This window comes from Puma concolor, chromosome B2 (genome assembly GCF_028749965.1).
Source record: "Puma concolor isolate L17-30 chromosome B2, mPumCon1.1.hap2, whole genome shotgun sequence".
Classification (NCBI taxonomy): domain Eukaryota; kingdom Metazoa; phylum Chordata; class Mammalia; order Carnivora; family Felidae; genus Puma; species Puma concolor.
In genome coordinates this window covers 77187065-77212657 of record NC_141671.1, presented here as the reverse complement: position 1 = coordinate 77212657, position 25593 = coordinate 77187065, and the positions used below count along the sequence as shown (strand labels likewise).

Here is a 25593-nt window from a genome sequence, read left to right as displayed (position 1 = left end):
GATTTTAGCTACAGAAGGGGCCATACCCTCTCTGCAAGGGAAAGCTTCAGTTCAGTGAGAAAACAAACCATGACCAAAACATTTATATTCATGGGAAAGGAGCTGAACTTCGAATGGACTATTGGGCAACTTAAAATGCCAGTGGGTGGTGTGGATGGGTTTCCCAGAGTTGTGTTTTGGACAGGTAGAACAAGCAAAGTAGGCACTTTTGTGGGCTTGTTAATATTTATGTACCAGAATTGATTCATAAAGCCTATCATCTTATCGGGAGAGCAATAATTAATGCTTGTACAATGGTTAGTAAAGAGATTTTAGAGTGTCTGGCAGGACTGGGTTATTATTTGGCTCAAGATAGAGTTCTCTCTTTTTATCAAACCAGCAATTACTAGATTTCCAATATAGTTTTTCCCTCTCTGAGGCTAATTTTTGGATATATCTTGTCAGTTTTTCTAGATTATCATTTGAGGCAACATCTCTTAGGACCATGACAGAGGATTGGTTATTGGTTCCTTTAAGAGCAGTGTCTTTAATGGAAACATCAGCAAGGTAGTTTCCTTTGGCTTCCAGGGAGTCAAGTCTGGAATGCACAGGAGCCTTAATAGTAGCCAGGGCAGTTGGCAAAAATTTGACATCTAGTAAATTCAGGACATAAGAGCCATTTTTAATTTTATTCCCATTAGAAGTAAGGAAAGTTGGCTGTTTCTATAATATCCCAAAGTCATGGGCTGCCTGAAGGACATATGGTCAATTTAAATATTTTCAGTTTTACCCTTGGCTAAAGTACAAGTCTGAGTAAAAGCATATAATTCAGCCTGTTGGGTCGAAGTAGCCAAAGGTAAAGGTTCTGCCTTGATGATTTCAAAAGGTGTTGCAATTGCATACCCAGGGCAATACCATTTTCATTCTTTAAATAAGACCCATCAGTAAACCATGAAAAATCTGCATTGGTTAGGATTATCTATTAATTGTCATGGATAGTCAAAAGGTGATCTGTCCACATCAAGTGGTGGTGAGAGGTTTTATCAGAAAGATAAAGAGAGTAGAATAGCAGGGTCAAGGTTATTACAGTGAGGAGGAGTTACTGAGGAGCAGCGAGGAGGATTTCATAGGAGGTGAGATAGCTGGCCAAAAGGTGTTGAGTGTGGTAAGGATTCAGAGGGGCTTTTGCATGGGGCACAAGGGTGGTTAAAGGGGTTCCCATGATTATTTCTTCAGTGGCCTTATCCAAAAGGGCAGGCTCTGAGGCAAGGGGGTTATCCCCGTGCCACAGTGTCCGGTTGTTGGCTATAATATCCCATGGGTTGATGACAGCTTCCATATTTTGGGGTGAGTACTTCAAAGGCATTCCCTTCTCATATGCAAAAAGGAAAAGAGGAGCTGATAATTAGGATGTCCAAGGGCAGAAGGCTTTATTAAGATTTTCTTTAAGGCCCCAAAGGCTATGTAATTCAGATCTTACCAAATAATAGATTCATATTTGTTGTTTTTAAGTAAGATATACAGGGGTTGGACCATAGGAGAAGTTTGGAGCCCAGTTTTTGACAGTAGTCACCTAGCTGGAGAGAACCACATAATTGGCTCAAATCAAATTCTAGAATTGCTTACCCCTTTTTGGAAAAAGGAATTCCAGCAAGATACTTTTCTAAGAAATCTCAGCCCAGTAAGTGAATTGGATGAGAGAATTAAGGAAAAAAGGGTGGGTACCTCTTAAAGGACCTAAACCAGAGGGAATAGATTTAATTAGAGGTAGGAACCTCACCGTTTAAACAGTTTTGTTCCTCTGAGGCATGGGCTGCTTTATAGTGGTGGGTTGAGCACCGGGAGTGTAGCTCCAGTGGCAGTGAGTACAGGTAGAAATTCATTCCCAGTCTGGAGGGTTGTTTCTTTGAGCCAGTTGAGACAGAGAATTGGGACAAGCCCCTTTTGTTCCTCAGAGCCCAGTGTTTGGGGATTAGGAGAACATTGGAAAGAGTGGTTAGAGGGCTGACAGCATCTGGAGCACTTGAGTTTGTAGCAGCCTTTTTTCCAGTGTCCTGGTTTTTTAAAATAATGGCAGGCATCAGGTAGGTTTTGGTTTTGTTTAGGGGCCTACATTTGTTGGAGATGAAAATTAAGGATTTTAGTGGTCTTTTAGTCGAATCATCTAGAATGCGGGTGAACTGCTAAATTAACCAAATCTAGGGCAGATGTAGTTTCCCATTCCATTCTGGTCATTTTAACTGGAAGGGAAAGATCCGATTTAGCCGGTTAATGAACATAGAATTAAAGGCTACCTGAGGGGACTCAACATCTACAGGAAGACTGAAGTTTTCATTAAAAATAACCTGAAGTCATTTGTAATAATAACAGGTTTATCGAATTTTTGTGCACAAGCCTGAATGATGTTCCAATTAACAAGTTTAGGAAAAGCTTTTGCAATTTTTCTGTGAAGACCTCTAGTGAGTGTCCTGCCAAAAGTCAGAGATCTGTTTTTCTAAATCTCTTTCAGGATTTTTCTATCAGGCCAGTTTCATCCAATGTTAGGCCTGGCCCTCACCGACAAGCGTGTGAACTAATTGATATAAATCTGAGAAACTAAGTTGATAAGTTTGAATATGTATGTTAAATTACTCAGCAAATCTCTGAGGATCCTCAGTAACTCTGGCAAAGTCTTCGGCTCTAGCTTGTAGTTCAGCTTTAGTCCAGAGAACATAAGAAACTAGGAGTTTAGCAGTTGGATCCTCAGGGGGCTTAACTTTAAAGGAGGAGGTTCTGCTAGGTTCAGAGGAAGAGAGCAGGGAGAGATAAGGAGGAAAAGGGAAATCCAGAGAGAAGAGTAGAATGAGGAAGGGAAAGGGTATGGAGGGGCTGGGATGCTGCTGCAGCGAAGTAGGAAGATGGCCCCAGAGGAGTGGCCAGAGCACAGGATGACTGCTGTGTGTCTGGAGATGAAGAATCCAGGGAAGGGAAAGAGCACTCAAAAGCCCTTTTGAATTCTCTCAATTGTTTCGTAGCCTTAGTTAATTTAGAAATGGTATTTTGCAAAGGGGTAATTTTAGAGTCAATATGTATGGAAGTCTTTGGGTACTAATTAAAACGGGCATTCCATGCAGTTTGTTTAATTTTAGAGCCATGGTCTTCTAATTTGGTTTTGAGAAAATTAAGTTGGAGGAGATCAAAAGTTCCCCCATGACAGTCATTGAAATTCTAAATTTAGTTAAGTTGGTCTATTTTGTTAGTATTGTGCATGCAGGAGGATCATAGTTTTTAAATATAAAGCCAGCCAGGATCCCAGGAGGAGGAGGGCTGTCCTGAGAGAGTTTAGAGGATTATGATCCCATTAGTCAATACCAGAAGTTCAGAAAAACATGAGTACTCACCAGATAGGACAAAGCCTTCATAAAAAAGAAAGAATAAAGCTTTTAAATAGATCCTAAATAAAGTCAGAGAACTCAAAATGCAAAGTGAGCAGAGCTTGGAACCAGGAGACACATACTCTCAGACTCCAGGGTCGGGGAGAAAAGAATGAGCTCATTTGGCTCAGTGGGTACAGGCACCTGTTTGCTCACCAGCCTCGTAGTTGTTGAGAGTCTTCTCTGGATCCCACTTCTGATCACCAAGTAATGTTGACCTCAAGGTTAAAACAGCCCGTTATTTTATCATTTATTTGGGAATGGCAAAGGAACTGCAATTGGGGACATGCAAATGATGGCAGACCCATAAGCAAGACCTGAGATCAAAGGAGAGGGACGTTATTTTCTAGAGAAAAGGAGGAAGTTGGGAGGGGCTGCTTTGAACGAAAGTCCACTGGCGGAAAACAGGAGTTCAGGATGGTGATGGCTTCTCATTGGCAGGGCTGTTGCTGGGCATGAAGAAAAACCTTCCTTCCTCCCACTGGGGTAGTAGAGTAGGCTTTGTTCTGTTAGGAAATGCAAGATACACTTTGTTGGAGTCTGCAATTGATGACAAATTGATGGAGTGTGAGAGCTCCCCCTGCTGACTTCCCCATTGTGTTCTAAATGAGGTGTCCTGCATTCAGCTTCACAAGTCTGTCACCACACTTTGTCAACTCTTCCTCCAGAATATATCTGTCATCTTCCTCGTTCTCTCTCCTTTCATCTGCCATCATCCCAATCCATGGTGACATCTTCTCACCTGAGGTACTACAGCAGTTCCTATGTACTGTCCCAGCATTCCTTCACCACATTGCAGCCAGTGCCGTCTTTTACGTAAATCAGACTGTTCTCCTCTTTGTAAAACACTTTATTGGTTCCCATCACAAATGGAATAAAATCCAAACTCCTTCCCATGGTTTACAGAGCCCTGGATGATTTTGCTCATGTCCTCCTCACTCGCTTTATACCCCTCTTCTCCCTTATTCACTTATGCTACAGTGAATACAGTGAATTCAGTGAATACAGTGAATACAGAGCTTGTGCTCTGTCTCGCCCTGTCTCAAAAATAAATAAACGTTAAATTGTTTTTTATATAGAATTAAAAAAGAATTAACGTTTATTTATTGTTGAGAGAGAGAGAGCAAGAGACAGAGTGAGCAGAGAGGGGCAGAGAGACATGGAGACACAGATTCTGAAGCAGGCTCCAGGCTCTGAGCTGTCAGCACAGAGCCTGATGTTGGGATTGAACTCATGAGCCATGACATCATCACAAGAGCTGAAGTTGGACGCTCAACCAACTGAGCTACCCAGGTGCCCCCAGGAGAGTCACATTTTAAATGATTATACTAACATTCTTGTTCATAAAGGGAGTTTGATATATGATGTAGTAGAGAACCTCAGTTTAATTAACAGGAAAAATAATGCCTACCTTGTAGGATTGTTGTAAGGTTTAAAAACCGCATTTAAGAATTATCCGAATGTAATAGATACTCAGGGTAAGAATCTCACTTCTCATTTGGAAACTGATTTTTTATTTTCAAATATGGGCACATTTTGAAAATTAAGCTTATAGAAAGTGTTTTCACTGTAAAAGATAAAAGCAGTGTAGACCAGTTTTTTTTCCTTTTGCCCTTTATTTGCCATCCCTTCAACACTCTCCCTCCATATCTTTCTCTCATATTCAGTCTCAACCCATAAAAGCTTTTATCTCATGTTAGAGATTTGGGTCATTTTTTAATGTCTCACTTTTTAATAATAAAAACCATGATTTTAGAGTCATGGTAACTTCTTTAGTCATTTTGCTAAATTGTTCAGTAGATTGTTCAACGATATGGCTTACATATCTTTTTTTTTTTAATTTTTTTTTTCAACGTTTATTTATTTTTGGGACAGAGAGAGACAGAGCATGAACGGGGGAGGAGCAGAGAGAGGGAGACACAGAATTGGAAACAGGCTCCAGGCTCTGAGCCATCAGCCCAGAGCCTGATGCGGGGCTCGAACTCACGGACCGTGAGATCGTGACCTGGCTGAAGTCGGACGCTTAACCGACTGCGCCACCCAGGCGCCCCGGCTTACATATCTTTATAAGGAGATTGCTAGGACCAGCTTTTTTTTTTTTTCTTTTTACAGATTTATTGAGTTGTCATATACCATACAATTCACCCATTTAAAGTGTACAATTCAGTGGTTTTTAGCCTATTCGCAGCTATGCAGCCATCACCACAATCACTTTTAGAACATTTTTATCCTCAAAAGAAACCCTGTACCTGTTAGCAGTTACCTCTTCTCCAGCCTTGCGCACCACTGTCTACTTTCTGTCTCTGAATATATGCTTATGTTAGACATTTCACAGAAATGGAATCATACAGTATGTGGTCTTTTGTGACTGGCTTTTTCCACTCAACATAATGTTTTAAAGGTTCATTCATGTTGTACATCTTTCAGTACTTCATTCGTTTTTATAGCTCAATGGCATTTCCATTTTTTGGGTTTATCCACATATCAGTTGATGAACATTTGAGTTCTTTCCACTTTTTGGCATTTATAAATAATATTGCTATGAACAATCATGTACAAGTTTTTGTGTGGGTGTGTGTTTTCATTACTGTTGTGTGTATACCTAATAGTGGAAATGGTGGGTCATATGGTAACTCTGTTAAACCTTTTGAGGAATGGCCAGACTGTTTTCTAAACTAGCTGTGCCACTTTATGTTCCCACCAGCCATGTTTTAGTATATTAGGTTTCCAACTTCATATGCTCAGCAGCACAGTTACTCTCTGGGGACTTGCTTTTGTGTATTGTTTTGTTTTTAATGGTAGTAACCTGAAAAACATTGTGGAAGATTATCAAAAGTGAGAATACCTAGTATATATTAGACAGTAGGGTGAGCACTCTCCATTTCATTTTCTGACCTTTGTCACAAGCCTGCGAGGTCAGTGGTTTTTCAACACGTGAATGAACTGAAAAGAGAGGATAATTTTTTCTAAGCAACAGCTAGTATATTTTGAAGTTAAAATTTGAACTCAGATCTGTCTGGCTCCCAAAACCTCTACTCCTTCCATACTCTTAGGTGGCTATGGGGCTTAAGAGGAATAGACCAAGTCTGTGGCAGATTGTCAGAATTTGGTAAACAGCGAGATATGGGGAAGAGAGAGGATGGAACATTTCTAGGTGATGACCAAGTTTAGAGACCGAGTAGAAAGTGATAAAACTAAAATTCAGCTAGACTCCTTTTCCTTCCCTCTTCCCCGCTTCCTGCCTGATTGTCAGGTTGTCAGGGAAGACTGTGAGTTCTTTTGGAACACTTTAAAGTTGACACTATTATAAGTCATTGAGATAGAATTGTTTGGTTGGCAGGTGGAAATTTGTGTGTTGTCATCTTGGAAGTAACCTGGCACTTACTAGAGTGAAAGGGCACTCTGGTGCCAGTTGGGGGATTACATAGTGTAATGGAAAGTGGACAGGTGTTATCAGACCTCCATTTAAATCCCAGGTGTGTAACACTTACTAACAGTAACAACTGGAGCAAGTTGCTTAATCTCTCTGAGCTTGTTTCCCCTTCTGTAAATCTTGATTGGACTGCTTAAAGATTGAGATAACCTGGGGATAGGTCCTGATATAGAGCAGGTATGGAATAAACGTTGGTTTCTTCTCCAGGAAAGTTGTGTAGGATGAAGATAAAGGACCAAAAACAGAGTCCTGGGGAAGTCTTGTAAAGAAATGGGCAAAAGAGCCAAGACCTATTAAAATAGACAGGTGGGAGAGGTCACAGAGCTGAAGTATAACTTGGAGGAAGTGATGCTGTGAAATCAAAGGTAGAGACATTCGAGAAGAGTTGGTCACCGGTATCAAGTCCCATGATGTGATCAGGAAAGATGACTAGCAGTGGTCCTTTATTTGTGACATTTAGGAGGCCTTTGGAACTTGGAGGAGAGCTGTTTTGGATGGGAACCAGATTCTAAAGGGTTGATCAGTGAACTCACGATGCTAGTATATAAAGGAAAAGTGGTAAAGAGGAGGTAGGAATAAGGATCTTAATCTTGTTTCTTTTGTTTTGCTTTGCCTTTTTAAGAAAAGTGGAGTAGACTTGAATGTTCATTCTTTCATTCCACAGTTGTGCAAGGTGTTGTGCTAGGCCCTGGCGAGGCAGAGATGGGCAGGTTTATAACCTGAGGGAAGGCGGGAGTGGAGAGAGAGGAGGGGATGCAGAGACAGAGATAACATGAGATGACCAAGGAAGTAAGGACCTAGAAAGGCAGGAAGTGACCCCTCTGCAGGTTCTCCCAGGAGTGGAGGAAAGAATTTCTTTTCTGAAAGAGGAAAGCAGTGTCTAACAGGTGAGTGTGATGGTGGAGTGAGGGAAAGGAGGGTGGTTTTTGAGTGAAGGTCTTTATTTTCTCTGTGAAGAGAGAGGGTAGGTTACTGACCACGTGGTGGAGGTGGTGGGTCGATTAGGGTTAGAGTAGGGGATTTAGGATCATAATAAAATTTGGACTTGAAGAGTAGAAAAGGACAATAAAAGTTGATTAAAGTTTATTAATCATTGTGACAAAATGTTGATTTCTCTGGTAAACACCTGAAATTCAGTTCTTCTGGTCTTAGAATTCTGTGTTCTTCTAGAGTGATGCCAGGTAATTTTGCTCAATCATTATTTATTCTTAGACCCTAGAGGATGTCTAGAAGGGGATTGTATCCTTCTCTTTTTCTTTCTGATCAAGTTTCTTGATAAGTTTCCTTTGTTGTTATCATTGATTTTTTTCTGGTTAGTTTACTTGTTTAACTCTGGATATGAAATTGATGTTCAGAGTTGTATATTTGATATTTAAGTTATTTTAGCCACATATCTGAAAATAAGAATGTATACATTATTGCTGAGAAAATTGTTTATGTACAATGAAGAGAAACATTTTTAGTGATGAATCTGGGATTCTTGAAAATCAGTGGCTTATATCCGATTTAGCTTTCAGATGATTCTTTTGAGAATTCAAACAAAACACCTAGACAACCTGAAAGAGAAGTGAAGAAGAAAGATGCATTGCCATGGTGGATAACTGAAGATGATTTTGAAGATGGTGGTAAATATTGCTGGGTTTTTTATTTCAAATTATTTGACCACAAGGGGTCAGTCAAGACTTTTAATTCTGGGATTTTGTTGTTGTACTATAGGTATTTAAAGAAAATAATACTAGTATTGTGACTTTTTAAAGTTTGAATTACATATTACTTCATTTTATTATGTATTACGCAGTTGAGAATCTATGATGATTCTGCATTATCAGGTTATATTGTTATATTGGGATAATTTATATTCACTCAAATTAAGATGATAAATAACACGGGCATATTTGTGTATTGTCATGTTTCATGGCAGATTGATTTGAGATGATTTAATAAAATGTTCTGACAGTGTATTAATGTCTTTGCACTGGGTAGATTTTAAGAAATCTATAGATTTTGGTATCACAGTCTGTTAATAACAATAGCAAAAAAGTAATTTATTGCCTTGGTAAAGAACTCATTGTTGATCCTATCTGACATACATGTATAGCTTTCCCAGAACTAGTCCTAGTCACATCTTTACAAATGGAAAACTACTCTCTGGCACCTGTGCTTTGGTATACATGCTATATAGGAAACTGCCATTATCCATAAGGAACCCCAGACCGTGTCTATTAACCTATGTTCAAACTATTTGTGGATCTTTAAGCACCATTTTGTAAACTTGTAGGATTTCTGTATCCCTGGAGGAAAATTTGCCCTGTAGCTTTTGTTTTTTCCCCATGCAATTAAGCCCAGATTCCTTAATGTGACAGCTAAGGCTCGGTATCATCTGACTAGGACCCTCCTTTCTAGCTTTCTGTGCTCCAGCTATACTTACTCCCTATCTCCTGGAAACATCATTGACTATGCCTCTGTGCCTTAGCTCATGCTTGCTCACCACAAGGCTGCCTTTGCTCTCATCCTTCTTGTCTAGTAAAGCTTGACATTACCTCCGTCCAATCCTTTCCTAACTCTTCTAGATCCCTTTTCAACATAATTATTTTCTCCTTCGTTTTGATTTCAAAACATAGCAACAGCACTTACACATTGTGTTGATAGTTATAACCCATAGGGCTACTCCTGAGGTTGTGAGCTTTGTGAAGGCAGGAAACACTTCTTTTTGTTTGTATCCCCTGACCCTCAACAGTAAGTAATAAATGTGTTTAATAAATGAATGTTAGAGTGAATTTGATAGTCATTTCTCTGTTCTTAAAATTATAAATAAGGAATTGCCTTACTGAAAAATACAGTGCATTTTTTCAGAAGTCCCCCAACCATGTAACAATGCTAAAGTTTGCATGCAAAGAATTCTTTTTTAGAATTTTCCCCCCATTGGTGCTTGGAAAGGATATTTATTATATGATGAAGTACTATTGGAATTGTTTACGAAGATTTGAGACTTAATTAGCATTAAAGTCTCTTTTCTAGAAAGTCATGAATTAGAGATAGAATGTGCATACTCATCCTAAAGGAAAAGAATAGGTCCTGGACCAACACTGGAATGTAACCTGGCAAAGTTATTAATTTTTAAAAAAGAATTTATCAATCAGAAGTGGATTTGATTAGTAAAAGATGCAAATAAGGATACTTAAGCAAACTTTGACAATATCCGTTTGAACACAGAGGAGAGGGTTTTTCTACCCAAGGACATAACCTGGTCCCTGGTTCAATCACAAACATTTATTGAGTTCATGGTATATTATGCATACCAGACACTAGTATACAGACAGGGTATGAGTCCTCCATCAAGAGTGTAGAAGCATCACAGCGGGGAGGTAAACAGCCTCAGGAGGAGAGGAATGCATTACCAAATTTGGATAGGCGTCAGTAAACATCAACATTGAGCTACTTCAACCTTAGAATTTTTCTTTCAACTGCCATAAGGATAAATGTTCTGCCTAGAGGATGAAACAGTCTAATCCTTCTACAGGTTATACTCTTCACTATGAATGATCGAATGGATCTGGGTTTTGGTTATTAGTTTCTTGTAAGCTCAGTTAGTCTGGTCATATCCCTGAGTCCAGCTTCAGAGCCAGGGTGAGACTCTACAGACACCACAACAGCACCCCAACCCGTGGCATGCGCTTTTTCATTGGAAGTGTCTATAGATATGTCTTTTGATACTCTGCAACCGTAGAAGTTATTATTTGATGTATAAAACCATTATTTAATACACAGAGCCATGAGAAATAGATGCTGAATCCTTTCCAAGAGGACACTAATTAAGATACTGAAGGCAGAATTTGTGACTTATTAAGACTTCCTTCTAAGCAAAAGTGGTATTCTAATCTTAATATTTATACCACACAATGTAATTATTTAACTTTTCCATATTTCAGGTTTTTTTACAACAAATGTATGCTATTATGATAAATGTTGATATTGCATAACTTTTTCAGTGTTTTCTAATGTTTTTGGAATAAAGAGCGAAACCCTACTTTGGGCTATGAGTACCAGCCTGGTCTGTCTGACCCATCGATCCTGCTCTGGGCTTATTTCCACCTGGACTCACCCTCACAATCTAGATCCAACCTTACTGGCCTTTTTGTGTCTTCCAGTGTGGCCTGCCCCTCCTGTTGCTGACCCTTTCTTTGTACCTTTCCTTCTTCCTACTCAGAATGGTCTCCCCTTTCTCGTTCACCTAGTTGTTTCTTACTCTTCCTTCACATAAGGCAGAAGATATCCTTACAGTGGCATGGTATACTGTATTAAATAGTTGTGCTTTCAAGTAATTTTTAAAGTTTGTTTCATTATGTATAAACTTTTGAAATTATTTCATAAGATACACTGCAAATAAATAGTACTGTAATTTTTCTTTGAATTTTATGTTTGATGGATTTTTATTAAATGGTGTTGGATTTTTATCAAATGGACCAGATTTATTTTATAGCTACTATCCACAATATTAGTATAACAGAAAAAAAAGTTAGTGTAACAATATCACTGGGTAATACATTGTGGTCAGAACAGTTTTGTGAACATAAATATCCAACTGTATCTTAAATCCCACCCCTAGGACAGCTTGGAACAAATGTAAGCTATGTGAAAGCTAAGAAGACTTCTCAGCCTAATATGGAAATAGAAGAGGAGTGTCCTGAAAGGATTCAGTTTCTTCAGAGCAGTGGAACCTCTATCTTAAGTATTGACAGCTTAGAAACAAATGGTAAGAAATATGAGGGATACAAATTGACAGGTTAATTACTATGCTTATAATTAAAATTTTTATAAAAATTAAATTGTATCTTCTAGCCTCCTTTACTGAAGTGTGTAGACATACTTAATACCTTCCTGGAAGGTTTAGAATTATATCTTGAGAGAAACCTTACAATGTTACATATTGATTATGAATATAAATCTGTATTTGGTGGATAAGAGATAAAGTATTTTTTAAATTTTTAAAGTTTTATTAAGGACATCAATAAATGCACCATTACAATTAATTTTGTCAAAATTCTGCATGTTAATAAAAATATATTCATTCTTTTCCATTTAGAGATCATAGTTTCTGAACTCAATCATAGTGTTCTTGGATTGGGATTGGACACATTAGAGGAACAAGAGGAAAAGGAGCAATTTTTTGCCAGGCTTGAGGAAGGCTTAACATCTTCCATTGATTATTCAAGATTAAATAAGGAATTGGATTCTAATGACTCCACACAATTTAAAGCTTTACATAGGTAATATATATACAATATCAATTATCATTAAATGATTTTTATGTTTTTCCATATTTTTGGAAGGCTGGTATATGCATGGACTTAAATGGATAAACATTATAACAGGTACATGTTGAATCTTATTTTATCTCTTTTTTCTCTGTTCATTTTTTTGGTCATGGTTTCTCATATATGAATGGAATATGTTAATTTGTGTTTGAGAGCCCACTCTGCATCCAGCTATGTGAAATGTCATGCCTGAGATGCTACTGAGACTAATGGCACACTGTAAAAAGACCTTACTAGGAAAGTAATTTATTTATTATTATTTTTTTTAAGTTTATTTATTTTGAGAGAGAGAGAGAAAGAGAGCGCATGCACATAAGCAGGAGAGGGGCAGAGAGAGAAGGAGAGAGCGGATCCCAAGCAGGCTCCACAGTGTCAGTGTGGAGCCTGATGCGGGACTTGAACTCACGAACTGTGGAATCATGACCTGAGCTGAGATCAAGAGTCGGATGCTTAACAGACTGAGTCACCCAGGTGCCCCACAAAAGTAATTTATTAAGCAATTTTCCACAGATAAGGTAAATAAGAAAGTTCAGGTAGCTGTTATAAACTCAGAGAAAATAGGGACAGAAAAGAAAGGAGGAACCAGGGAGTAAAAGATAGGTTTTGTTTCTGTCCTTTGTGTGTGGTTGGCCCTGATGATTATCAGGAAACTTCATTTATCCTGGAAATCCTGCTAGCTGACTGAGCTGGTCATCTGTAAATAGAGCCGACCTTTGACCTTTTAAAATTATAAATGGAAGTCATATCACATCTTCAAGGTTTTAAGAACACCAACTATAATTAAGACTGAGGAGAATCATAACCTTTGGTTATTGGAGTACCTGGTCTTATGATGCTTAGTTTCTCACAGACCAGGGGTAAAGCAGTATAGTGACTGTCACGAACTGTATAGAGTTTGAGATTTTTACCCTACTTATAAACTAACAAATTAGCTGGTCAGTTTTATGGATGCTGAGTATAGACACGGTTTCCTGGGTCAGAAGCAAAGGACTTTATTTCTCACAACAAAAGTCCAGTCTGCATCTCACATTTATTTGCCTCAGTTCCCCCATGCTCCACATGGCCTGCAGAGGCAACATGGAGAGTCCATAATGGCTCTCTGCATGGATGGTGGGTTGCTTTACAGGAAAAGATCACTGAGATTGGGGAATCTATTGCTTTTATAGTAAGAGGAAACAAGCCTGCTCCTTTTCTTGGAGGAGATACTGCCGCATCTCTCAAGGTTGCTTGATGCACACACAATCCTGGGAAATGACCTAGGAATGAGGGGTTTGTGCCTTCCTTTCTTGGTGTACCCCACAAGAACATGCAAGGACACTCAGGGCCCGTGCTGATTGCCTCTCCCAACAGTGACAACACAGATTAAGCATACACAGGATCATTGGCCACAGGTTTTTGCACCTTTGCAATATTTCTTAGCTTGTTTTATTTCTTAACATTATTCCTAACTACTGATATTTCTGTTCTAGAATAGGCCGGTTAGTGTGATAAATAGCATTGAGTACACAATAGTGTTTGCTGCTGTTATTATTACTACAGTTTTATAGCTTCTTGGATTTGTTGATCTCACTAAAGAGAGGGTTCATGGACTGAAAAAAGTAGAAGGGAGTCCTTGCTTTGAAAGAAGACAGTATATGAACTAAAAGTATACTCAGTTTATTTAAAACTTGCTCAAGTTCCTTTGTCACCTTGCTGAGATTTTATAGGTTTAGGCCTTGTATTCAGCCTCCATTTCATGATTAAATTGCTTGTTAACATGTAAATGCTGAACCTGGCATTCTTTTCCGGCCTCTATGTAGACTTCACTGGTTCTCATAACTTATAGTCAGTTTCTTTTGTTAAATGTTCACTTATTTTTGAGAGAGAGAGAGAGACAGACAGAGTGTGAGTGGGAAAGGGACAGAGAGAGAGGGAGACACAGAATCCTAAGTAGGCTCCAGACTCTGAGCTGTCAGCACGGAGCCCAACACGGGGCTCAAACCCACAAACCGCGAGATCATGACCTGAGCCGAAGTTGGATGCTTAACCAACTGAGCCACCCAGGCACCCCCGTGGTCAGTTTCTAATCTTTAGTTTATAAAGGATATCTGAGCCCTGAGATATGTAAAGGCACACATTTATGTGTAAAATTGTGTGTATTCGTGTATAAAGTTAAAAAATATGGCATTTTTTCTCTTTGCGTTAATTGATAGCGACAGTCTTAGGCTTTGAGGATTCTTTCTTTTCAAAACATTTTCTTTATAGCTCCTAAATTTTTAGTTTTTGATAGAATAAGAGTACTTGAGAAGAAAATATATGTTAGGGATTTTTAAAAAATATACATGAAAGATTGCATGGGAACCTATTATTAACATGTAATACTAAATTAGGTAATTTTTTTTTTTTTTTAGTAGTCAAGCTAATGTAGAACTAACTGAAGATAAACATGAGAATGAATTGAAACATGAACTAACAGGTAATTTTATTGGTTTTAAAATTTACAATATTTGTAAAGGTAGTATAACTTTTAATAAATACATTGATAGAAAAATAATTAAAAGGAAAATAGTATCTTGGAAAGAGCTTTGAATGGGTAGAGTGAACTGCCTATGTTACAATCTGAGCTCCTAAGAAATTGTTGAAAGTGCACTATTGCCTCATTTGTTGGGAGTGGGTGGTGGACCAATTAGGAAGATAGAAAAAGGACCATGGGAATCTGTGGAGCCAGGACCAGTATCTCTAAAGCGTGGCTCTTCAGGTATTTCTTTTTATCCTTTTACTTTTAATGTGTCTTTGTCTTTGTTTTTATATTTAAAATGATTTTCTCATGGATTGTATATAGCTGGATTTTACTTTTCTATCTAATAATCTGACAGTTTCTGACTTCTGACTGACATGTTTCTACCCTTTATAAAAGTAAATTCATTGGTATGGTTGTTTACCATTTGTTTGTTTTGTTGCTTTTGTCCTGTAGTCTATTGGATTGAGTACTGATAGCATTCCATTTTATCCCTTGTTTTGGCTTGTTAGTTACACTTCTTTGCTGTATTTTTTTTTTTTTTTTTAGTTTTTCTTTTAAATTTTTTAAAGTATTATTAATTTATTTTGAGAGAGACAGCGTGAGCAGGGGAGGGGTAGAGAGAGAGGGAGACGGAATCTCAAGCAGGTTCCACGCTGTCAGCTCAGAGCCCGACACAGGGCTCAAACTCACGAAACCATGAGATTATGACCTGAGCTGAAACTGAGAGTCGGACATTCAACCGACTGAGCCACCTAGGTGCCCCATTTTCTTCTTAGTTTTTCTATGATTCACAGTGTGCATCTTTATCTTATTAAAGAAAGTACATTCAAATAACATTATACCAATTAAGTGAGTCTTAAAAACAGTAAACTCCCTCCCAACCTTTTTGGTATTTTTGTCATATATTTTTCTTCTATATGTTAAAACTCCATGATGCATTATTATTATTATTATTATTATTATTATTATTATTATTATTTGTAACTGTCTATTAAAAAAATTTTTCAGGAAGATAAAAAATTTATATACATGTAAAAACATTTATCCACTTAGTTATCATTCCTAGTTTTTTGTATTCTTTTGCATAGATTTGAGGACTTTATATTTCTTATTTGAAATGGATTTTTAAAAATTAATTTTTAAATTGAAGTATAATTGATATATAAGATTATTTTCAGGCATACAACATAATTATTTGATACATTGTGAAATGATCACCATAGCAAGTCTAGTTAATATCTATCACTAGCACAAAACATTTTTTTTCTTGAGATAAGAACTTTTAAGATTGATTATCTTAGTAACTTTCAAATACAGTTGAACCTTGCACAACATAGGGGTTAGGGATGCTGACCCCCTGCACAGTCAGAAATCTGTGTGTAACTTTTGGCTCCCTAGAAACTTTACTGTTAGCCTCCTGTTGATTGGAAGCCTTAATGAGAACCACAACAGTTGATTAACATATATTTTGTATGCTATGTGTATTATATACTGTATTTTTAAAGTTAGCTGGAGGAAAGAAAATGTTATTAAGAAAGTTGTAAGGAAGAGAAAATACATTTACAGTACTGTACTGGAAAAATATCCTCATGTAAGTGGAACCAGTTGTAGTTCAAACCCATGTTCAAGAGTCAGCTGTGGTAACTACCTAGTATTTTGAGTTTCTATGTAGTAATTTTTTTCAGCATGAAGAACCTGGGTCTACTAGGAAAAACTTCTGGAGTTTTGTTTTCTTTGATCACTTTAGCAATTTCATTTTGTCTTATGGTATTAGTTCTCATGAGAAATCAATGATAATTCCTATTATGATTAATGTATATTGGGTCTTTTTTTTTTTTTTCAAGATTTTTCTCTTTAGCCTGGTTTTGAGGCAGTTTGATAATGTATCTTGGTGTGCTGTTCTTGTATTTATCCTCTTTCGAGGTGGTTGAGCATCATTGATCTATGGATTTGTACTTTTTTTTTTAATTTTTTTTTTAGTGTTTATTTATTTTTGACGGAGAGAGAGAGACACAGCATGAGCGGGGGAGGGGCAGAAAGAGAGGGAGACACAGTATCCAAAGCAGACTCCGGGCTCTGAGCTGTCAGCACAGAGCCCGATGTGAGGCTTGAACTCACAGACCTCGAGATCATGACCTGAGCTGAAGTCGGACGCTCAGCTGACTGAGCCACCCAGGGGCCCTTATGGATCTATACTTTCCGTCATAATTAAAAAAAATGTTTTGTCCATGGGGTGCCTGGATGGCTCCATTGGTTATGCATCTGGCTCTTGATTTCAGCTCAGGTCATGATCCAGGGTTGTGGGATCAAGCCTCATGTCCAGCTCTGCGCTAAGCATAGAGCTTGCTTGAGAATCTCTCTCTCTTTCTGTCTCTCTCTCTCTCTCTCTCACTCTGTCTCTCTGTGTCTGTCTCTCTCCCTCTCCCTCTCTCCCTCTCCCCTTCTCCCTCTCCCTCCCTCCCTCCCCACTTTGTCTCTCTCTCTCTCTCTAAAATAAAAAAACATTTTTTAAATTGTTTTGCTCATTAATTCTTCAAATATTATTTCTGTCATCCCCTACCCTCTGACTTCAATTATAATTATGTGAAATGACTAAATTTTGCCCCACAGGTAACTAAGACTTTCATTTTTTTAAAGTTTTTTTCCTCTCTGTTCTTCAGTTTTTATTACTGTGTCTTCAGGTTCCCTGATTTTTTTTCTTCTTTCTTTTGATCTTTTGTTAATTCATTGAATCTTATATTTTTTTTCTTTCAGTCTAGAAGTTCAATCTAAAAGTTTGAGGTCTTTTTAAAAAAATTTCTTCAGTATCTTTTCTCATGTTCATTTTTTCAAGTTCTTAGCATTAAGCATATTCTACTGATCCCAATGTTTGTGCATTTGTAGGTCTCTTTCTATTGACTGCTGCTTCTCCTAGTTACGGTCACATTTTCCTCCTTGTAAGTCTTAGTGATTTTTTTATTGGGTGTTGGATATTGCAGACTTTTACATTGTTGAGTGTCTGCATTTTGTTTTCTTCTTATAAAGAGTGTCGAGCTTTGTTCTGGCAGATAACTGATTTTGATAGCTTGATCCTTTCAAGGCTTTTCTTATGCTTTATTAGAGGAAGTCTAGAGTAGACTTCCACAGTACAGTTTGACACTAGGAGTAAGGGACAGCCTTTTTGAGGTTCCTACTGAATGACCCTATTAAACAATGAGGAAATTTTCCACTTCAGCTGGGTAGAGTTCCAGAGTCTCACTACCCCTTGTGAGCTCTGTGAATTTTCCAGCCTGTAGCTTTTCAGTTACTCAAACTATACAAATATGACTTAATATTTAGGAAAGACTCAAGGAGACCTCATGCAGATCTTTAGAGCTCTGTTTCTACATAGGTATTTCCTCTGTTACTGCCCTACAACTTCCGATTGCCCAGCTTTTCTGCTCTTATCTCTGTCACCTTAGCACAGTGAGACTGTCCTGATCTTCCCCTCCATGCTTAACATTCATGAATGTATGTACCTTCAAGTTCCATAGGGCTCACCTCACTTGTTTTTCTTTTCTTAGGAATCATATTTTTGTGCTGCCAGTTGTCCAATGTCTGTAAATAGTTGTTTCATATATTTAGTCCAATTTACTCATTGTTTACAAAGTTCTTGAAATCCAGGATAGTAGAGGAGAAAGTCCTGTAAGTTGCATCATATTCAAATTAAAATTTTCAGGGAAATTTTCCTACAAAGAATGAAAATGTCTACAAAATCTATCATTCAGATCTTATACATTGACTGTTATTTATTTTATCTGAATTTTAAAACACTTCTTCTTATGCAAATAATATTTTCAAAGTTGCAAAGTTAGGGAATATAATAATAGAAATAGTACCTTGAATGTATAACATCTTTGTCTCAAAAAGGTTAGAACACTACAAATGAATATTCTCATTGTTTTCCAAACAATATGGAAGAGCCAGCATATTATTATCTCTGGGATTTCTCATATGAAAACTACCTTCTCAATGTGGTTTTACTCTTTCATTTTTATATAAACTTAATTTGCCTTAATGTTTCTGAAATCTCTGATATGCTGTTTTATTTCCACTTATTTCTCATCTGTTGTCATCTCTGTATCTACCAATGATGTTTCCTTAGTTTACTCATGACAAATTCCTAGAGAAGGGATTGGTTACTTATATGTTATAGTATTTGCCTGTAGATGATTCAGTTACAAAATGCAACTAACAAAATGTAATTTTGAAAAATGCACATTAGCACTTTTTCCAATCCAAAATAACATTTGGCCTTATTAACTTTTGATTCAGATTAAATGCAACACTAGCTATAATAATGCTAACAAAGATAATTATTACTAAATGTAATAGCTAACACTTTTAAATAGGGCATATGATATACCAGCCACTCTTCTAAACACTTTAACTCTTAATCTTCTCAGCAACCATTTGAGATAAGTGCTATTAGCATCCTCACTTTACAGATGGGGAAAATGAGGCAAAGAGGATTTGTGACTTGCCAATGATTCTATACTATAAGTAGTAGAACCAGGAATTAAATCCAAGCCTTCTGGCTCCTGGTCATGCTCCTTTTTTTTTTTTTTTTTTTTTTTTTTTAAAGACTTTATTTTTAAGTAACCTCTATACACAATGTGGGGCTTGAATTTACAACCCGGAGATTAAGAGCTGCATGTTTTACCAACTTGAGCCAGCCAGGTGCCCCTCCTGGTTATGCTCTTAAGTGCTATGGTATACTATCTAAACTGTTTCGCATACTGCCTCTTTGTAGTCAAACAAACACTATTTTCCTTCCATTGATTTCAAGTAGTTCTCAAATCCCACATAGTTGTTTAAGTTCATTGTCATACCCTCCCATATTTTCTTTCCCATGTAGAATATTAGAATTTTAATCATATTACACTGGTTCTAGAATCTAGAAGTATGTCTAATACAAAGTAATTTCTTGATAGCTGTTTTGTGAATTATGTCTACTAATATTTAGAAAATAACTGTTTTGCAAATTTAATTATGTCTGCTAATATTTAGAAAATCTCGGTGTTCTTTCTTATATGGGAGAGAAACAAAGGTCAGCTTCTCAGCCTCAGAATATAGATAATTGATGTAATTAACCAACTAAGCTAGTTTATTTACCTAATGTACTGTACCCACTTTGTATTCTTATGAACTAATAAAACAGAGATGTTTACCTTCAGAAACATCTCTGTTTAACTTCTAAGCCCTCTCAAATTAATTTCCAGATTTTCGTTATTAATTAAACTCAAGTTTTCCTCTCCATTCTAAAAGGCAGCCATTCCAGAAACAGACTCTCTAGTACCACATACAGTCTTTCATTCATCAGGCCATCTTGTTTCTGAATGTTATCTAATTTTTGAAATACAGTTAAGGTCATGTTTATTTCTGGAATGATGGTTTCCACTCTGAAAAGATCACAGATCTCAGTCATTCCTTTAAGGGCAATAAACAAGTTAAAAATTGGGGAAGTGGGGCACCTGGGTGGCTCAGTCGGTTAAGCATCTGATTTCAGCTCAGGTCATGATCTCACAGTTTGTGGGTTTGAGCCCCGTATCAGGCTCTGTGCTGACAGCTCAGAGCCTGGAGCCTGCTTCAGATTCTGTGTCTCCCTGTCTCTGCTCCTCCCCCACTCACATTTCTCTCTCTCTCTCTCTCTCTCAAAAATAAACGTTAAAAAAATTGTTTTTAATTGGTGAAGAAATCCTGGCCAGATAGTCCCTTCCACACGTTCTCCAGAGGTAGTCTAATGGCATCATGTTAAGATGGACACACCTTTCCCTTCTGGTGTAACATAACTGAGATATGATTTGGGACATTAGCTGAGAAGTGCCCAGGATTGGGAAATGTTAGGTCATGTAGAGCCAGTATTTACCCAAGGGAAGGGCTAGAGATAGACCTTTCATAGGTACTGTTTCAGGCTTACATTGGAAATAACCTACACAGACAAAAAAAAAAAAAAATCAAAAAAATAAGCAAATTTAACAATTGTGTTTAACAACATCAAGATTTCAAAAAAGCACTGCCTTTTATAAGTAGGGTATTTGAGACTTTGTCTTTAGTGTTAAACTTTGTTTTAAAGATATAAAAATTTTTGGACAGTTCTAGAAATTTTTAGTCTGTTAATAATTTAAAAGATTAAAATTTAAAACTCTTATAACTATTTGAAAGTACAAGATGACAAAATAAACTTAAGTCTACGGATTGAATTCTGATTAAATCTTTGCAAAAAAAAATGTTCTCTAGAGATATCTTTATGTAAATATTTCAGCAAATTATTCTTACGCAGTCTCCTTTCTTTGGAACTCAGCAGTCTTTTATTGGAATATGACTTTTTTAACAGTGTGATTCTTGTATCTTTTTAAATTATTTTCTTCAGAAAATTACAGTGATGATTTTGAAGATGAGGAGGATATTGATGCACCTTTGACCACTAAAGAAGAGACTAATTCCAAAGAAAATCCCAAATCTGAAAAAATACATGTACCCAAACAGGTGATACATCAATTATATATTTGACAGTTTTGAAATTTCTTTCATCACCTTAGCTGACTGTCACTATATGGAGAGCTCAAAATACAAAGTTCTTTATTGTCTTTCTCATTGTTATAAAGCTATAGGTCTCTTAACACTCAGACATTTTCTTAATTCAGGATGTCAATCGTAATAAATTTGGCAATTGATTTTCTTTCTTTCTTTAAAACTTTTTAACATTTATTATTTATTTTTGAGAGATAAAGAGAGACAAAACATGAGCAGGGGAGGGACAGAGAGAGAGAAGGAGACACAGAATTTGAAGCAGGCTGTAGGCTCTGAGCTGTAAGCACAGAGCCCGATGCAGGGCTTGAACCTACAAACTGCGAGATCATGACCTGAGCCGAAGTCAGATGCTCAACTGACTGAGCCACCCAGGTGCCCCTGGCAATTGATTTTCTAAAGGATCTCTTTTGGCAAGTAATTTCCTTAAGCTTTAAAAATTAAAATTTTAATTGAAATCTCAAATCTAATTTTTAAACAGGTATATTAAGCTATACTTTCTTTGGTAGATCTTGTCCTTGTGAAATACAAAAAACATCCCTCCTCAGTATTTATGCTAGCAGTGACATTACTGTCTGAAACTTATTAGACTAAGATCATGAATTAATTCATTACTTCATTCATACTCAGTGTTGCTATACTTCAGATCTCTTCTTAGTTCTTAGCAAGATTGGCTAAGGATATTACTACATAATGTCTGCCATATAGAACTCTCTGAAGCTACTTATATTAACAAGTTGGATAATTACTATTTGTTATGTTAGTCTTTTTTTTTTTTTTAAACGTTCATTTATTTTTGAGACAGAGACAGAGCATGAATGGGGGAGGGTCAAAGAGAGAGAGGGAGACACAGAATCTGAAACAGGCTCCAGGCAGGCTCTGAGCTGTCAGCACAGAGCCCGACACGGGGCTCGAACTCACGAACCGCGAGTTCATGACCTGAGCCGAAGTTGGACACCCAACCGACTGAGCCACCCAGGCGCCCCATTATGTTAGTCTTGATCTATATAGTCAGGTCTCTTTGGGGAGTGCATGTTAGGATTACATGTTTTAAACATGTGTGAAACCATAGACTGTCTAAACAGAAGCAAAAAATACTTTCCAGGTATCAATAGATACTCTCATTTTAAATATACCTGGTGCTTTGTCACTAGTTGTCTCTATATCACTCAGTTTAGTGGGGAAAATAAGAAGACCTCTAGAAATACATGAAGATTAATGTGATCTGCTGGCTTTCCTTAGAAGCTTACTAGCATTTATATTTAGAATATGGCAATTTAAATATTTTATGAAAAATAAGTCAGTAGAAGACACAGTGGTTTGACATATTAAGAAAATATAGGGGTGCCTGGATGGCTCGTTCAGTTGAGCATCCGACTCTTGGTTTTGGCTCAGGTCGTGATCCCAGGGTTGTGGGATTGAACCCCACGTCAGGCTCCACGCTGAGGGTGGAGCAGGCTTGAGATTCCCTCTCTCTGTCTACCCCCTCCCCTGCTCAGGCATGCACTCTCTCTCTCTTAAAAAAAAAAAAAAGAAAAAAGAAAATATAGGCCTGCATAAAAATGTGTCAGTGTAGAAGGAATTAAAGCTCTGTTATTATGGAATAATCAATCCTACATGTTGCCTATCCAAGTGGAGAACGTAGGTGACCCTAATTACAAAACTTACTCTAACGGAACTTATAATTTTGATAAATTTCAATTATCTTGCCATTTGGTGGCCTGCCTCTTTGAAAATTTTGTCTCTCAAAATGTAACTGAAACAGACTACAAATTATAGTTGATCATTAATTTTGAAAAGAAGAGAAAAGTGATTGATGATGTTATAATAGCAAGAATCTTAGATAAAGTATCCATGTTATCTTGGAGTTCAAAAAATAGAATTTCTAAGCAAGGTGAATGAGCAGATGGCATCAAGATTCTTTAAACAAGGCTTATAAAGGCCTAAACTAATTGGTAATTGCTCCAGTCCTGAAGTTCTTTCATAGCTATGTTCTCTAGTCTTGTAAAATTATTAGTGAATGGGAGTAATAAAAGAAATCTGGAAGGTACATTTCTTTCTCATGATGGAGTAAAACACTGGTTTTCAAATTTTGCTACTATTTGCATTGTGGTCATTTTATATAATTTTGGTTTCAAATAATATGATTATTTTCTTCTTTTAATTTAGGAAGAAGAGAAAACTGGCATGCTGGCTAACGGTAAATATTACATATTCACATATTTTAGATAGCAAAAATTGGTCTATTCAGAATAGTATCAAAATAATTCTGCAGAAATTGCTATCTCTTTTGTTTTTAAATATCTTTAATGAATTAAAGTCCACAGATTTTCTCAATGATTGGTCCCTTATGCTTGTCTTGAATCCTTCCTGTTATATGTAAGAATATATTATTTTTCTAAACACTAGGAGCAGATGGCATTATGGGTAAATTCTACCAAATATTCAAAGATGAATTCATATCAATTCTTAGAATGTTCCAAAAAATTGGAAGAGGGAATTCTTCCAGACTCATTCTTTGAGGCTAGCATTACCCTGATAACTAAAACCAGACAAAGACACCTCAAAAAAAGAAAACCACAAGAAAGCAATCCCATTTACAATACCATGAAAAAGAATAAAATATTTAGGAATAAACTAACCAAGAAGGTGAAAGAGGTGTACACTTAAAACTATAAAACATTGATGAAAGAAATTAACACAAAAATAAATGAAAAGATAACTCTGTGTTCATTGATTAGAAGAATTAATGTTAAAATGTCTTTATTACCTAAAGTGATCTACAGATCCAGTGCAATCCATATCAAATTCAAATGGCATTTTTCACAGAAATAGGAAAAATAATCCTAAAATTTGCATGGAACCAAAAAAGACCCCAAATAGCCAAAGCGATCTTGAGAAAAAAGAATAAAGCTGGAGGTATCACACTTCCTGATTTCAAATATATTACAAAGCTACAATAATCAAAATAGTATGGTATTAGCATAAAAAAACCACATAGATCAATGGAATAGTAATCAAAATAGTATGGTATTGACATTTTCAACAGAAAGTTCAGAAATAAATACATGCATATATGGTCAATTAGTTATTGATAGTGGCACAAAGAATGCACAGAAAAGGAATAGTTATTCAGTAAATAGTGTTTGGAAAGCTGGATAGCCACATGCAAAAGATAAAACTTGACCCTGTCTTACCCCATACACAAAATTGAACTCAATGGATTGAACACTTGAACATAAGACCTAAAACTGTAAAACCCATAGAAGAAAACATGGGGTAAGCTCTTTGATACTGGTCTTGGCAATGGTTTTTTAGATTTCATACCAAAAGCAGAAATAAGTGAGGTTGATTGCATCAAACTAAAAAGCTTCTGCACAGCAAGGGAAACCATGAACAATATGAAAAAGCATTCTGTGGAATGGGAGAAAGTATTTGCAAACAACATATCCAATACAGGGTTAATATTCAAAACATACAAGGAACTCATACAAATTAATAGCCAAAAATGGCCAATAGGTACATAAAAAGATGCTTAACTTCACTAATTATCAGGGAAATGCCATTAAAAACCACAGTGAGGGACACCTGGGTGGCTCAGTTGGTTAAGTGTCTGACTTCAGCTCAAGTCATGATCTCATGGTTCGTAAGTTCAAGCCCTGCGTTGGGCTCTGTGCTGACAACTCAGAGTCTGGGGTCTGCTTTGGATTCTGTGTCTGCTTCTCTCTCTGCCCTCCCCTGCTTGCTCTCTGTCTCTCTCTCTCAAAAATAAATGAACATTAAAAAAATTAAAACAAAAAAACACAGATACTACATCATACTTGTCAGGATGACAGTTTTCAAAATGATTAGAGATAACAAATGCTGACTACGATGTGGAGAAAAGGGAACTCTTATTTGCTGTTGGTGAGAATGTAAACTGGTATAACCACTACAGGAAACAGTATGAAGACTCCTCAGAAAATTAAAAATAGAACTATTACGTGATCCAAAGTCCCACTTCTGGATATATATCCAAAGAAAACAAAATTATTATCTCAAAGAGATATCTATAGTCCCATGTTCTTTGCAGCATTATTTATAATAGCCAAGTATGGAAACAAGCTAAATGTCTGTCAGTGGATGAATGAAAATGTGACACATATATACTAATGAAATGTTGAGTCCTAAAGGAAATTCTGTTATTTGCAACAATATGTATCACTTGGCTATATTAAATAGCAAGACAAAGGTGAATATTGCATGGTATCACTTATAGATAGAATTTAAAAATAAAAGTTGAACCCAGAAACAGTAGAATGAGGTTGCTAGGAGCTGAGGGGTGGGGAAAATGAGGAGAGATTAATAAAGTATAAACTTTCAGTTATAAGATTAAAAAAAAAAGTCTGAGAAAAAAAGTCTGAG

The 25593-nt window shown here is 36.8% G+C and overlaps 1 protein-coding gene across 4 annotated transcripts in view; it reads left to right on the top strand.

Annotated features, from left to right (window-relative positions):
• Window positions 1-25593, top strand: part of CEP162 (centrosomal protein 162) — a 120037-nt gene that overhangs the window by 4120 nt on the left and 90324 nt on the right. For all 4 annotated transcript variants that reach the window (XM_086707346.1, XM_086707347.1, XM_086707345.1 and 1 more), the window contains exons 3-8: window positions 8336-8450; window positions 11432-11578; window positions 11909-12092; window positions 14531-14595; window positions 21032-21147; window positions 23359-23389. In XM_086707346.1, the coding sequence (XP_086563472.1) occupies window positions 8336-8450; window positions 11432-11578; window positions 11909-12092; window positions 14531-14595; window positions 21032-21147; window positions 23359-23389 (658 nt within the window). The remainder of the gene's footprint in view (window positions 1-8335; window positions 8451-11431; window positions 11579-11908; window positions 12093-14530; window positions 14596-21031; window positions 21148-23358; window positions 23390-25593) is intronic.